Source organism: Hordeum vulgare, chromosome 2H (genome assembly GCF_904849725.1).
Source record: "Hordeum vulgare subsp. vulgare chromosome 2H, MorexV3_pseudomolecules_assembly, whole genome shotgun sequence".
Lineage (NCBI taxonomy): Eukaryota > Viridiplantae > Streptophyta > Magnoliopsida > Poales > Poaceae > Hordeum > Hordeum vulgare.
Window position 1 is genome coordinate 423911063 of NC_058519.1, and position 14709 is coordinate 423925771.

Genomic DNA, 14709 nt, shown 5'->3' on the forward strand with positions numbered 1-14709 from the left:
ATCTCGCCTGCGCTGAGAGCCGCGTCTTCGATTCGGTCGATGCATCTTGTATGCATGCATGCATATGCATGGTCTTTGCTGCACCTTTTTCCTCTGAGAAAAAAATTATGGACCATCGGTCGATGCATCTTGTATGCATGCATGCATATGCACGGTCTTTGCTGCACCTTTTTCCTCTGAGAAAAAAATTATGGACCAACACGATCGGACTAATAATTTCATGCAAATCGGGGCAGCTTTTGCATGCATATGCATTAGCCTGCTGTGTGGCTACGTGTGTAGCACCTGTTTGCTTCGGGGCAGCTTTTGTTGCGTGGGGCAGGCCGCCTTAGGCGGTGGCGGCAGGGCCCACTGCCTCTGTGCCCGTTACGTCGCGGGCGAGCTGCAACGGAAAGGCAGGTCGGCCGCCTGGCGCCGTGGCGGCAGGCCCCAGCCGCCTCGGCCAGTGGCGGCAGGTGCCACGTGTCGTCTGCCGCGCCTGCCGCCACGCGAAGAGGGGTTCTTTTTTGTCTTTGGATACCGCATGTGGTCTTTTTTAGCAAATCGTTTCGAGAGATGGTCCTTTTAGACAAAAATTCGTGGCGGCGCTACCACGATGGCGCATGGGGTTGGGCGGTGGTCTGGATGGTCGGCTCCAGTCTGGCGGTGGGGTTTGAAGTGTGAGAGAAATCCTTGTCGGTTCGTTCGGCTCCGATGCGGTGACACCGGCGGGTGCCACCATTCCTTCCTACAGGAGGGTATCGGGGGTAGCCATCGCCTACTTCCCTCCGCGTGTCGGGGGAAACCCTAGGGCTTGTCCGAGCAGCAGCGTCATCGGCATCGCATCCCTTTTTGGTGGTGCTACTTGGTATGCGGTGGATCGGAGCCTCGGGCTGTGGTGGTTTGTCTCTGGAGGGCGCAACGGTGATGGGCCATCGGCTCTGTGTCAACTACCGTTATTAGCATTTGTTTCTTCTTCTTTTTCTTTTGGGTTTGATGTATTGCTCGTCCCAACAACGCTATGTATCGGTGTTGGTTGCTTTGAAATACAAAACGGGAGAAATCTTTTTCGAATAATGATATGCCAACATCTCTTATAGAACTTTGCAAGAAACGCGTAATCTGTTGTCCATTAGCATTACCAAAGACCAACGACAAATGCCTACTCTTTATTGCACACAAAATTGGACCTAACCTGAAAACAAAATCAGTCGACTGATTGCTAGACAGTCCCAACTAGAATTACTGTGTTCTTCCTTTATTTTCCCTGGTTTCCCCGTTGGTCATCTACCACTCGTAGTTGAGTTAGCTAGCGCTAGACGCTAGTATTTGAAGTACTTTTCGACGACCATGTCCATGATCACCTTGTAGGCACTGGTGCTGGGGTGGTAGCTGTCCCAGAAGATGTATTTGTCGGGCTCGGCGCAGACCGGGCTGGCGAAGTTGCAGAGCACGGCTACCGCCAGCCCAACGAAACCGCAGCACGAGTCCTTGGCATTCTTGAAGCCGAGCGCCTCGTGCCGCTGGATCACGTCCTCAAAGATGGCGTAGAGGTCGATGAATATGAGCTTGACGCCGGGGAGCTTGGGGCCGAGCGCCGCCATCCTCTGCTTCACCTTGTTGTTGAACATGAGCGCAAGCTGGTTACGATCCGGGGAGCACTGCCGCCGGATCCCGCCGGCGAGGATGCGCTGCGACGGCACGCAGCCGACCGGCGGCGCCCCCGTCACCGCGATCGTCTTGGCGCCGAGGCTGACGAGGGACTGGATGAAGGAGATGGCGCGCTGGGCCATGAGGTCGCTGTACTGCTCCACCGACATGGGATCCCCGAAGGTGAAGTGCTCGATGACGTCGTTGCTGCCCCACACCATGAGGTAGAGCGCCTTGTCCGGGATAGTCCCCACCTTGGCCTTGTACTCAAGGAACATCTTCAGCTGCTGCTCCATGGTCAGCGCCGACTGCAAAACGTGCATCTCCATCAACTGATATGATTTGCATGTGTGCTCCTTGCATCGCGAGCTCGCGTACGATCGATGTCGTGTGTGGTGAATGCGTTACGTACGTACCATGGTCCTGCAGGTGGCGTTGTCGTAGCCGCTCCCGGCCGATGCGAAGCTGACACCGGTCTTGAGTTCGTCGAGGGTGAGGTCCTTTCTCAGGTACGGCGGGAGGTTCTCCTTCACACCAAGTGCCGCCGCTGCATTTACAAAACCATTGATCCTTGGCTTAAAACATAACATGAATATCGTGAAAAAAACATTTTTATGAAAAAGAGATCATGTTTTTTTTTAGAAAAGGAGGTTAAACCTCCGGTCTCTAAAAAATAAAAATAAAAAATGTGTGTGATCGGTGATACTACATACGTACCTAGGAAGTCAACACTGATCCTACCGTCCGAGAACCGGCCGGTGGCCTTGTGCCCGGGGAAGTCCCTGCCGTAGGGCGGGAAGTTGGCCCTAACGATTGTCCTGATGTAGTTGTTGTTACCTGTGTCTATAATCGAGTCACCGAAAGCAAGGAGTGCGGGGTACTTAATCGGCCCGGCAGCAGCAGCCGGGGGAGGTGTGGGGCCCTTCGGCGGACCCACCGGCACCGGCACCGGCACCGGCACCGGAGGAGGTACTGCCGCACGCACCCCGCTGATGACTCCGGCGAGAACTAGCAGGGCGGAGATCATGGTATACATGGTGGTGAACGCCTTGAACCGTGGACGTTCGCTTTTTGCGACTATGGTATGTGGTGTCCACCATGGTAAATAAATAGGCCGTGTCCAACTCCTTCCACCAAGTGGCTTGGTCTAAAAGAGAACGGCAGTTGCATGCAAGATCAGCAAGACCCGGGGTGCTCACCCGCATGTCCTTGTAGCCTGACATTTGTGCAACGAAGCGATACTTGCTCTCTTGTTTTCTTCCTTGTCTCCGAACGGTGGCTAAATTTGGCAAGTCCACCTATAGGCCTAGCAAGCGAAAATTGATGACTCAACTAGCAAAAGGACTCGTGCGTTGCAACGGAAGAAAAACAATTATAATCTCCAATGATGCTGATCATATTATGTCTTTAAAATTTTAGGACATTCCTTAAAATGCATGAACATTTTTTATTTTCTTGCAATTGTACTCAAAAAATAACACACAATTTTTTTTCAAAATCATGGACTTTTATTGTTTTCACCAACATTGTTCTCAAAATTATGAACATTTTTCTGAATATGCGAATATTTTTACAAAAATCCTGAGCATTTTTTGAATTCACAAAAAATTTATATTTTCTTCACACTTTTATTTCAAAATACCAAGTTTTATAAATTGCAAAAGTTTTTCAAAGTTCTAAATTATTTAAACTAAAAAATGGAACAGAAAAATGAAAATAAAAAATGAGACTAAAAACAGAGGCACGAACTGTTTTAAAGATTTTTACACGGACTTTTGTTTAAAATCGTTGACTATTTTATTTTATGGACATTTTCTCAAAGTTTAAACATTTTTTTATATGCAAACATTTTTCAAAACTCCTGAGTAGTTTTTGAATCCTCAAAAAAATATGTTTTTTTGGATATTTTATTTCGAAATTCTCAATTTCTTGAAATTAAGAAAAGTTGTTTGAAGTTCAAAATTATTTAAAGTAGAAAAACAAAATGGAACTGAAAATAAAAATAAAAAAGCTAAACAAAAAACAGGCGCCCACGCATGCGCCAGCCCAAACAGGTGTGCTGCATATTTTTCCGACGCCCAGAGCGTAATATAGGAGGTGCCTACATGGGCCGGCCCAGTCCAGAAATTTTCCTGTTTGAAACGTTTTTTACAACTTATAGGTGGCATTTGTGGGTAATTTTAGTCAACTTTAAAGACAATTTGGATGACGTACGGAAGCAGCACTATTTGCTTTATTAGTAGGTAAGATAAGATAAGATTACACTAGGAGTGCTTTGAGTAACTTCAACGCATCCATTCATTTCATATAATATGATCATACACAATGTATCTAGGATCAAAGATTTTTAGTTTCAGGATGAGAATGTTGTGTCTGAGCATGGAGAAGTGGTAACGTTTGAACAGTTCGTCTAATTTCATTATGAAATGCATGATTGAAAAACTAACATGCAGCTGCAAAATGATTTTATTGAGCATACATGGGTTCATGTTGGCAACCAATAGATGTATCTTTTTCATATGTATTTAAGATAATTTAATTTTTATTCGGTTTGTAAAACTATATTATTTATTTGAAAACTATGCTTTATTTGGTTGTGAAACTATGCTACTTTTTATATGCCTACTTGTCAAATAATGTAGGACGGCCTGCCGGCGTGGCTGATAAATTTGGGTAGCGGGCGTCGGCCGCACTGCCCACCCAAATCTTATACTAGGCGGACGACAAGTGGGCGCCGACCCAAACGGACAAAAAGAAAACAAAAGCGTCGTGCGTTTGGGTCGACGCATTGGAGTTGCTCTTAAACACTTTCTTTTGATAAACTCCCCCTAAAAACATCGAGGACTCGGATTAACCGACACCCTTTCGTTAGGAAGGGTAAGACAGTCCTAATAAAAGAAGTCACCCACCCGACCACGCCCCCACGATCGTACAAATACACCGAGCCGACTAGCACCCAGCCGAGCCGAGCCGCATGTATTATCAATAAAAAAAAGAGGTCGTGGGCCCAGCCACAGTCAATGGCGCGTGCGGAATTAATGGTGTCGTTGAACCGCTGGCCTTGCATGCCGCTTCGTCGTCTCGCCCGCCGCCCCTTCCCGCCTGTCGCGCCATCGCCTCGCCTTCCGCGTCGTAGCCTTGCCCCCAGTGCCTTCCTGCCTGCCCGCGCCGTCGCCTTGCCTGCCGTGCCTTCCCGCATCGCCCGCCTGTAGGATCCGAAGTATGTTTATAGGGGGGTGGGTGATTAGACTACTTGACCAAATAAAAACTTAACAGTTTCCCAATTTTAGTTGTGGGCCACATTTGCAATTATGACTAGTCAAGTTCACCCTACACATGCATATCTAAGAGTATAGCAGCGGAAAATAAAGACATGCAAATGTAAGTAGAGGGTAAGGAAAGAAGATCAAATGATAGGTTTTTTTTTAGGAACCAAGAGGAGCTCTGCCTTTTCATATAGAAGAAAAAGAATTGGCCAGTTAATAAGGAAAAATGGTCGAAAACCGATACAAGAACGACCCACACACCGACCCCGAGGCCGGGCATCCAACGAGCCGCCAACTCCATCGCCCGAGCAACCAAAATCGACACCCTACAACCCTTTTGCGGAGCCGCCGTTCCAACTTATAAGCAGGGCCGGGCCGGCAAAAATCCGGGGCCCTGTGCGGAATGAAAAAATGAGGCCCTATCTCACAAAAATATGAACTAACGAGCAATTATAATGTATATATGTCTCGCAGAAAAAATTATAATGTATATAATATAATATCTTACATAAAAATTGGACATATAAAAAAGTCATACCTATGCAACTCCCGATTGCTATTTATTTGAACATCCTCATTCTTGCGGTATTATTTGAAATAAAATCTTCAATGATATCCTCGTAATCAATCTTCTCCAAGACTTCACTCTCAAGTGCTATTGTGGCCAAATCATTGAGTCTTTGTTGTGTCATAGTAGTACGCATATAGGACTTTAATAGTTTCAATTTAGAAAAACTTCTTTCTGCCGATGCAACTGTCACAGGAATGGTCAACAGAACTCTATATGCAATACTTGCATTGGGAAAACAATCATGCCTCTTTAAAAAAATCAGAATTTCAACAGGTCCGATATTTTCTTTTGGCATGAAATTTTGTAGAAACTTCAACTCAACAAATAGCTCATTGGCATCAATATCAGATTGTTTATCCTTCATAAGGGAAGCCTCAAGATTAACACAAGAAGATTTCAAACTATCCTTATCCAATGAACGCAATGTTTCAGAGGTAAATAAGAAACCAAATATTTTTTGGTAACCTTCATATTGCTCAAATCTCCTTGTGAGTGAGGAAATTGCTTGATCAACAACACGTATGAAATAGTTGACTCTAAATGATTCGTGTGCAGACTGTGGGGCAATATTTGTGTCATCTGGGTTCTCATCAAACTGTTTCTTTCTTTTAATTTCTCTTCTTTTACGAAATGTTGCATCAATATTCATCTCAAGTGCAATTTCTTTGGCTATCTGCAATGCTTCTAAAAAACCAGTTTCTCTGTACCCCTCAAAGAAAGAAATAAGCCCTTTCACTTTCTCAATCGCAACATCAATAAGCATATCCTTTGTTTGCAAGTTCTTGCTTACTAAATTAATAGCAGACAATACCTCATACCAAATGACTATTGCCACGATAAATTCATACTCTCCAAGTTCATTGTTTGCCAAACCTAGAGCCTCCCTGCTTGCCTTTGGATCACTATCAATTTCAGATACCTGAAATTAAAATAAAGTTCATAAATGTTATGGTTGGACTAGTCAAAGTCTGAATAAATTACATCATTAACAATATGAACATATTGGTTACCTGAAGTAGAGCCTCGCGAATGTCTGAACATTGAAATCTAATTGGTTTAACACTTTCAACACGACTCTCCCAACGCGTAGTTGACACAGACTTGAGAGTCAATCCTGATATGTTTTCTTTCAAAATATGCCATTTCTTAGTAGAATTTGCAAAAATTGTATAGATGCGTTGGATGATCCCAAAAAAGTCTTTTGCTCTACCACAAGTCTTGGCCATATCACAAAGTGTTAAATTAAGGCTATGACAACCACAAGCAGAATAAAAAGCTCTAGGATTTACATCCAAAAGTTTTCTTTGTACCCCTTGATGCGTTCCTTTCATATTTGATCCATTATCATAACCTTGTCCTCGCACATCATTTATATCAAGATCAAGAAGTTTTAGCTCATTCTGTAGCACCTCAAAAAGTCCTTGGCCAGTTGTATCATTTACATCAAGAAATCCTAGAAAAGACTCTTCTATGCAAACTTGACTTGAAGATGAATCCACATATCTTATAATTAAAGACATTTGCTCTTGGTGACTTGCATCAGGGGTACAATCAAGTATGACAGAGAAATACTTTGCGCTCTTTATTTTCTTGATAATTTCAGACCTAATACAAGAAGCAAGCAAGTGTAGCAATTCATTCTCAATCTTATGATCAAGATAATGAGCATGAGTTTCTTCATTTGTAATACGACGAACATGCTCCTGAATAATGGGGTCAAATTCAGCCAACATCTCTACCAAACCCAAGAAATTACCATTGCTATCTTCATACAACTTGCCGTTAGTACCACGGAATGCTAGATTATGCTTGGCAAGAAATTTCACAATGCAAACAATTCTGAATAATACCTTTCTCCAATGGTCCTTCTCTTTCTCAAGTTGTCGTTGAGCTGTTTTATCAATAGTTTGATGTTTTTGCAATCTACTGCACAACTCATACCAATTAGTCATACTCAAAACATGATCCCCACTTGTCTCATGGTCTTTTAGTCTATTGGTCATATGTGACCAATCATTACAGCCCTCATTTGCCAATTGACCTTTCTGATGACTTTTTCTAAATAACTTACAAGCAAAGCAAAAGACTCTATCAAGTTGTTTAGAATAGACAAGCCGGTCTCTATCAGAACACTCTCCATTTGATAGAAATCTAGTATAGAATAATGCGATAAACCTTTTACGATATCTATCTTTAGGACCTTTCTTAATTGAATTGTCTCTTTTTGGACCCTTTTGTGCTAAGATATCAATCTATTTATAATCAAGAGAATTCCAGTTTTTTGGATCAAATATATCAGACTTAAAAGAATCATCAACATCCTCACGAGGTGAACTATTCAAGTTAACATCAATATGATCTTCCTCTACCTCCATATTATCTGTCTCTGTCTGACCATCTCTATCATCATTGTAAGGAACAATTGCAAGTGCAAGGGTAGAAGGATCAACAGACTGATTACCGGATAACACTTGCGGTGGTTTTTTTCTAACAAATTTGTCCATGCCGCCTTTATAAGATTTATTAATTAAATTTTGTTCTTCTGCTTTTTTTCTTGCGCTTATAGGCACTAGACTGATGTTTCCCCATGATGACTCAAATCTATATTATTGAAATACAATATTAAAAAGATGAATAAAATGAAATTGAAGTTATACAGTAGCATGATGGCACTTAGACGAACTGTCTAACTCACCTAGTTTTGGGTCCTCCACGGATGAACTGGGATCGATCCGACGAGACGACGAGTCTCGGCGGCGGCCTGAATCGGATCGCGGGATCGATCTGATGAACAGACGAACTGATCAGTGATGATGCAAACGACGAAGGCGACGAGCACCTGAGTACCTGACGACGAGATATTATTTTCTTACCGAAGCCTGATGCTGATGGGAAAACGTTTTGACGACGGTGACTCGGTGAACTACGAGCACGAGACAGCGAGCCGCGAGAGCACCAGTTCCTCAGAATCCTCACGTTTCGAGAATCGAGATCACGTGTTTTGGCGAGCGAGAGCGATCTCCTGTTTTGACGAGCGACAGGGGCGAGGCGGCGAGCGATCGCTGGATCAGGGCGTCGTACCTGCCTCTGCTTGCCTGGATCGATCGTACCAGGCCTGGCTGGATCGTACTATTACTATCCTAGTATGAAGTATCCTAGCAGGGGCATCTATCCTAGCGCTATACGGCTGTACACAGGCCCAGGTGGCCAGGTCACTCCAGGCTATGTGCGGGGCTGCGGGCGCCCACTGGCCCACTGGCCCAGGCGGCAGGCGCAGGCGCCCAGGTCGAGCGAGCGAGCGACGCCCAGATCGATCGCACGCCCACGACGCCCACGTCCAGCCAATTTTCCTTTATATACAACTATATCTATATACATATATATATATTGGGGCCCTCCAAAATCGTGGGCCCTGTGCGGGCTGCACATGTGGCACCACTGTGGGCCCGGGCCTGCTTACAACCAACAAGAACAACGCCGACCCCAAGGTCGCGCTCCGGGCGAGCCGCCCGCTTTGTCACCCGAGCAACCGAAGCCAACACCCTACAACCATCTCCGGAGGCCACGATCCAGCCGAGTCGATGGCTTTGCCGCACAAGCGGCCAAAGGCAACACGAGACGCAAAGAAAATCTCCGGAGCCGCCGCTCCGACTTCCACACCGGCCCCGAGGCCGCGCAGACACCTGGTCGACGACAAAACTCCAAGCCACCAGAGGTGACAAGGGACTGGACCTCCAAAGGCATCGCCCCCAAGGAGGAAGCGACCGAACGCGTCGATGCCCGCTGCGGCCAAGGCCGGAGCTAAGGTTTTCACCTGGAGTTCGACTAAGGTGACAAGGGAGGTGAAGGGGATCTACTCGAGGACGCCTCCAAGGAGGGAAAGGACGTCCAAAGACGCCGTCGCCGCCGACATCACCCGTGGTCATACTAGTCTTTCGGCCGGAGCCCACCAAACCCCTTGCCGGCGCAGCCCGCCGACGTCCCTCGCAAGAATCCATGATGCTCCAGAGAGCCTGCCGCCGCCAACCACCAGTCACACTCGAACAACAAAAAACACCGAGGCACCTCACGCCGTCGTAGCCGCCTCGCTCCAGCCACCACATGCAGCGCCGCCACGCTGCTGTCCTCCACACTTCCGCACAAGACAAACCCGGCAAGATCCGTGCTACCACCCGTCTCCGCCAAGCCGATGCCCGCCTCAGGCCTAGCCAAAGCAGACAGGAGGGAAGCCCCCTCGAGCCACAACCTCCGCCCGAGCCGCCCCGAGCCTACAGCCGCACCCCACCAGAAAACCGCGGCCTACACAACCCACCAGCACACCAGCGCGCCACCAGCTGACAGCGGCCGGCGGCGCGCAGCCCTGCCGTCTCGCGCATGGATCCAGGCGCCCGGGCCCAGATCCGGCGAGGCCGCACCACCCAAGTGGCCGATGTTGGGGAACGTTGCATGGGAAACAAAATGTTTCCTACGCACACGAAGACCTATCATGGTGATGTCCATCTACGAGAGGGGATTTGGATCTACGTACCCTTGTAGATCGCACATCAGGAATCGTTAAGAAACGCGGTTGATGTAGTGGAATGTCTTCACGTCCCTCGATCCACCCCACGAACAGTCCCACGAACCGTCCCGCGATCCGTCCCACGATCCGTTCCGATCTAGTGCCGAACGGACGACACCTCCGCGTTCAGCACACGTACAGCTCGACAATGATCTCGACCTTCTTGATCCAGCAAGCAAGACGGAGAAGTAGATGAGTTCTCCGGCAGCGTGGCGACGCTCCGGTGGTGGTGATGATCTACTCCTACAGGGGTGTGATACGTCTCAAACGTATCTATAATTTTTGATGGTTTCATGCTGTTATCTTGTCTTCTTTGGATGTTTTATGTACCTTTTATATCTTTTTTGGGACTAACTTATTAATTCAGTGCCAAGTGCCAGTTCTTGTTTTTTCTGTGTTTTTGACTCTTTTCAGATCTGATTTTGGAACGGAGTCCAAACGGAATAAAAACCCCGAAATGATTTTTTCCCGAACGAAAGAAGATCAGGGGGCCTCTGGGCCAAGCCAGGTTGGCTCCAGGGAGCCCACAAGCTCCCACTCCGCCACCAGGGGGAGGCGGCGGTGTCAGGGCTTGTGGCCTCCCTGGCCGCCCCGTGACCTAGATCCTTGGCCTATATATTCCCAAATATTCAGCAAAAAATCAGGGGAGCCTCGAAAATACTTTTCCGCCGCAACAAGCTTCCGTTTCCGCGAGATCTCATCTGGAGACCCTTCCCGGCTAGATGGCTTCTTCTCTGTCTTGGATCTTCAATACAAAGTTCTCCATGATCTTCATGGAGATCTATCCGATGTAATCTTCTTTGGCGGTGTGTTTGTCGAGATCCGATGATTTGTGGATTTGTGATCAGATTATCTATGATATATATTTGAGTCTTTGCTGATTTCTTATATGCATGATTTGATATCCTTGTAAGTCTCTCCGAGTCTTGGGTTTTGTTGGGCCAACTAGATCTATGATTCTTGCAGTGGGAGAAGTGCTTGGTTTTGGGTTCTACCATGTGGTGACCTTTCCCAGTGACAGTAGGGGCAGCAAGGCACAAATCAAGTAGTTGCCATCAAGGGTAAAAAGATGGGGTTTTTATCATTGGTTTGAGATTATCTCTCTACATCATGTCATCTTGCTTAAGGCGTTACTCTGTTCTTATCGACTTAATACACTAGATGCATGCTGGATAGCGGTCGACGTGTGGAGTAATAGTAGTAGATGCAGAAAGTATTGGTCTAGTTGTTTTGGATGTGATGCCTATAGATATAATCATTGCATAGATATCGTCACGATTTTGCGCGGTTCTATCAATTGCTCGACAGTAATTTGTTCACCCACCATCTACTTGCTTTCATGAGAGAAGCCACTAGTAAACACTACGGCCCCCGGGTCTATTCACATCCATCGTTTACACCTCCGCTTTTACTTTGCTTTGTTACTTTGTTGCTTTCAGTTCTCACTTGGCAAACAATCTATAAGGGATTGACAACCCCTTCATAGCGTTGGGAGCAAGCTTTTGTGTTTGTGCAGGATCTTGAGATAGTCCTCCACTGTATTGATACCTTGGTTCTCAAACTGAGGGAAATACTTACCTCCCCTACGCTACATCACCCTTTCCGCTTCAAGGGAACACCAACGCAAGGCTCCAAGGCCACGGGGGAAATCCTTTGCATACTTGCCCAGGAAGTCCCTTAAGGTGTAGCCACAGCAGAAGGATCAAGCCAAGTATTCTCCCGTCGACGTGCCTATTTCTGGCACCATTGGAAGGTCTTTTGTTGCAGTAGCAGGGTCCGCCCGAGATCCGCAGAAATACGATCTAGAGGTGGGTTGAGTTGCACGTGGAAAAAGTTGTCTCAAATCAGCCCTAAAAGACCACTATATATAGGAGGGAGGGGGAGGAGGCTTGCCTTGAGGGGCAAGCCCTCAAGGGGTGCACCGGCCAAGGGGGAGGTGGACTCCCACCCCAATTCGGTTTGGGGGAAGGAGTCCACTCCTTCCTTCCCACCTCCCCTTTTTCCTTTTTCCTTTTCTTTTCTTTGGTATTTTCTTATGTGGCGCCTTGGGCCCCTTGGGCTGACTCCACCAGCCCACTAGGGACTTGTGGCGCTACCCTTTGGCCTTGGGCTCACTCCCGGGTGGGTGGGCCCCTCCCGGTGAACTCCCGAAACCCATTCGTCACTCCCGGTACACTGCCGGAATAGCCCGAAACTTTGCGGTAACTAAATGAAACCATCCTATATATGAATCTTCGTTTCTGGACCATTTCGGAAACCCTCGTGACGTCTGTGATCTCATCCGGGACTCCGAACAACATTCGGTAACCACACATATAGCTCAACTGTACTAAAACATCGCCGAACCTTAAGTGTGCACACCCTGCGGGTATGAGAACTATGTAGACATGCACTGAGGCACTCCTCGGTCAATATCCAATAGCGGAACCTGGATGCCCATATTGGATCCTACATATTCTCCGAAGATCTTATCGGTTGAACCTCAGTGTCAAGGATTCATATAATCCCGTATGTCATTCCCTTTGTCCTTCGCTATGTTACTTGCCCAAGATTCGATCGTCGGTATCCGCATACCTATTTCAATCTCGTTACTGGCAAGTCTGTTTACTCGTTCCGTAATACAAGATCCCATGACTTACACTTAGTTACATTGCTTGCAAGGCTTGTGTGTGATGTTGTATTACCGAGTGGGCCCCGAGATACCTCTCCGTCACACGGAGTGACAAATCCCAGTCTTGATCCATACTAACTCAAAAAACACCTTTGGAGATACCTGTAGAGCACCTTTATAGTCACCCAGTTACGATGCGACATTTGATGCACACAAGGTATTCCTCCGGTGCCAGTGAGTTATATTATCTCATGGTCATAGGATGAAATACTTGACATGGAGAAAACAATAGCAATAAAACGACACGATCAATATACTATGTTCATAGTGTGGGTCTAGTCCATCACATGATTCTCCTAATGATGTGATCTAGTTATCAAGTGACAACACTTGCACATAGCCAGAAAACCTTGACTATCACTTATCAACTGGCTAGCCGACTAGAGGCTTGCTAGGGACATTGTTTTGTCTATGTATCCACACATGTATCTATGTTTGCATTCAATACAATTATATCATGGATAATAAACGATTATCTTTAAAGAGGAAATATAATAATAACTATTTATCATTGCCTTGAGGGAATATTTCCAACAGTCTCCCACTTGCACTAGAGTCAATAATCTAGTCCTCACATCGCCATGTGATTTACATTGTAATAAATCGAACACCCATACAGTTCTAGTGTTGATCATGTTTTGCCCGTGGAAGAGGTTTAGTGAGCGGGTCTGCTACATTCAGATCCATGTGCACTTTGCAAATATTCACGTCCACTCCTTCGACGTACTCGCGAATGAGGTTGAAGCGTCGTTTGATGTGTCTGGTCTTCTTGTGAAACCTTGGTTCCTTTGCTAAGGCAATGACACCAGTGTTGTCACATAACAGTGTTAATGGATATAGTGTGCTCGGCACAACTCCAAGATCTATCATGAACTGCTTCATCCAGACACCCTCCTTTGCTGCCTCCGAGGCAGCCATGTACTCCGCTTCACATGTAGAATCTGCTACGACGCTTTGCTTGGAACTGCACCAGCTTACCGCACCCCTATTAAGAATAAATACGTATCCGGTTTGCGACTTAGAGTCATCTGGATCGGTGTCAAAACTTTCGTCGACGTAACCTTTTACGATGAGATCTTTGTCACCTCCATAAACGATAAACATTTCCTTAGTCCTTTTCAGGTACTTCAGAATATTCTTGACCGCCGTCAAGTGATCCACTCCTGGATTACTCTGAAACCTGCCTGCCATACTTATGGCCAAGCTGACGTCTGGTCTAGTGCACAACATTGCATACATGATAGAACCTACGGCTGAAGCGTAGGGGACGAAACTCATTTGTTCTCTATCTTCCGCAGTTGCTGGGCACTGAGTCTTACTCAATTTTATACCTTGTAATACTGGCAAGAACCCTTTCTTGGACTGATCCATTTTGAACTTCTTCAAAACTTTATCAAGGTATGTGCTTTGTGAAAGTCCTATCAGGCGTCTCGATCTATCCCTATAGATCTTAATGCCTCGAATGTAAGAAGCTTCTCCCAGGTCCTTCATAGAGAAACTTTTATTCAAGTAATCCTTTATGCTCTCCAAAAGCTCCACGTTGTTTCCAATCAGCAATATGTCATCCACATATAATATTAGAAACGCCACAGAGATCCCACTCACTTTCTTGTAAATACAAGATTCTCCAACCACTTTTATAAACCCAAATGCTTTGGTCACCTCATCAAAGCGCTTATTCCAACTCTGAGATGCTGGCACCAGTCCATAAATGGATCGCTGGAGCTTGCATACTTTGTTAGCATTCTTCGGATCGACAAAACCTTCGGGTTGCATCATATACAACTCTTCCTTAAGAAAACCGTTAAGGAACGCCGTTTTGACATCCATCTGCCAGATTTCATAATTGTAAAAGCCAGTTATTGCTAACATGATTCTGACGGACTTAAGCATCGCTACCGGTGAGAATATCTCATCGTAGTCAACTCCGTGAACTTGTGAAAAACCCTTTGCCACAAGTCGAGCTTTATAAACGGTCACATTACCGTCTGCGTCCGTCTTCTTCTTAAAG

General features: G+C 46.1%; 1 protein-coding gene and 1 pseudogene across 1 annotated transcript; both read right to left on the reverse strand.

The window, feature by feature from the left end:
• Window positions 1-1059: 1059 nt before the first annotated feature.
• LOC123430193 (GDSL esterase/lipase At3g14820-like) lies at window positions 1060-2705 on the reverse strand. Its single transcript, XM_045114085.1, has 3 exons — window positions 2347-2705; window positions 2046-2176; window positions 1060-1937 (listed from the first exon to the last, which is right to left on the reverse strand). Exons 1-3 carry the CDS (start codon window positions 2663-2665, stop codon window positions 1302-1304), a joined length of 1086 nt encoding a protein of 361 aa, XP_044970020.1. The 5' UTR covers window positions 2666-2705; the 3' UTR covers window positions 1060-1301.
• A 2750-nt stretch (window positions 2706-5455) lies between these two features.
• Window positions 5456-7970, reverse strand: LOC123427863 (annotated as a pseudogene).
• Between the last annotated feature and the right edge of the window lie 6739 nt (window positions 7971-14709).

Coding starts and splice junctions, on each gene's coding strand:
- LOC123430193 (XM_045114085.1), bottom strand. CDS start 2,665: ATGTATACCATGATCTCCGCCCTGCTAGTTCTCGCCGGAGTCATCAGC. Junction 2,177..2,346: donor GATCAGTGTTGACTTCCTAG/GTACGTATGTAG, acceptor TTGTAAATGCAG/CGGCGGCACTTGGTGTGAAG. Junction 1,938..2,045: donor ACGCCACCTGCAGGACCATG/GTACGTACGTAA, acceptor CACGTTTTGCAG/TCGGCGCTGACCATGGAGCA.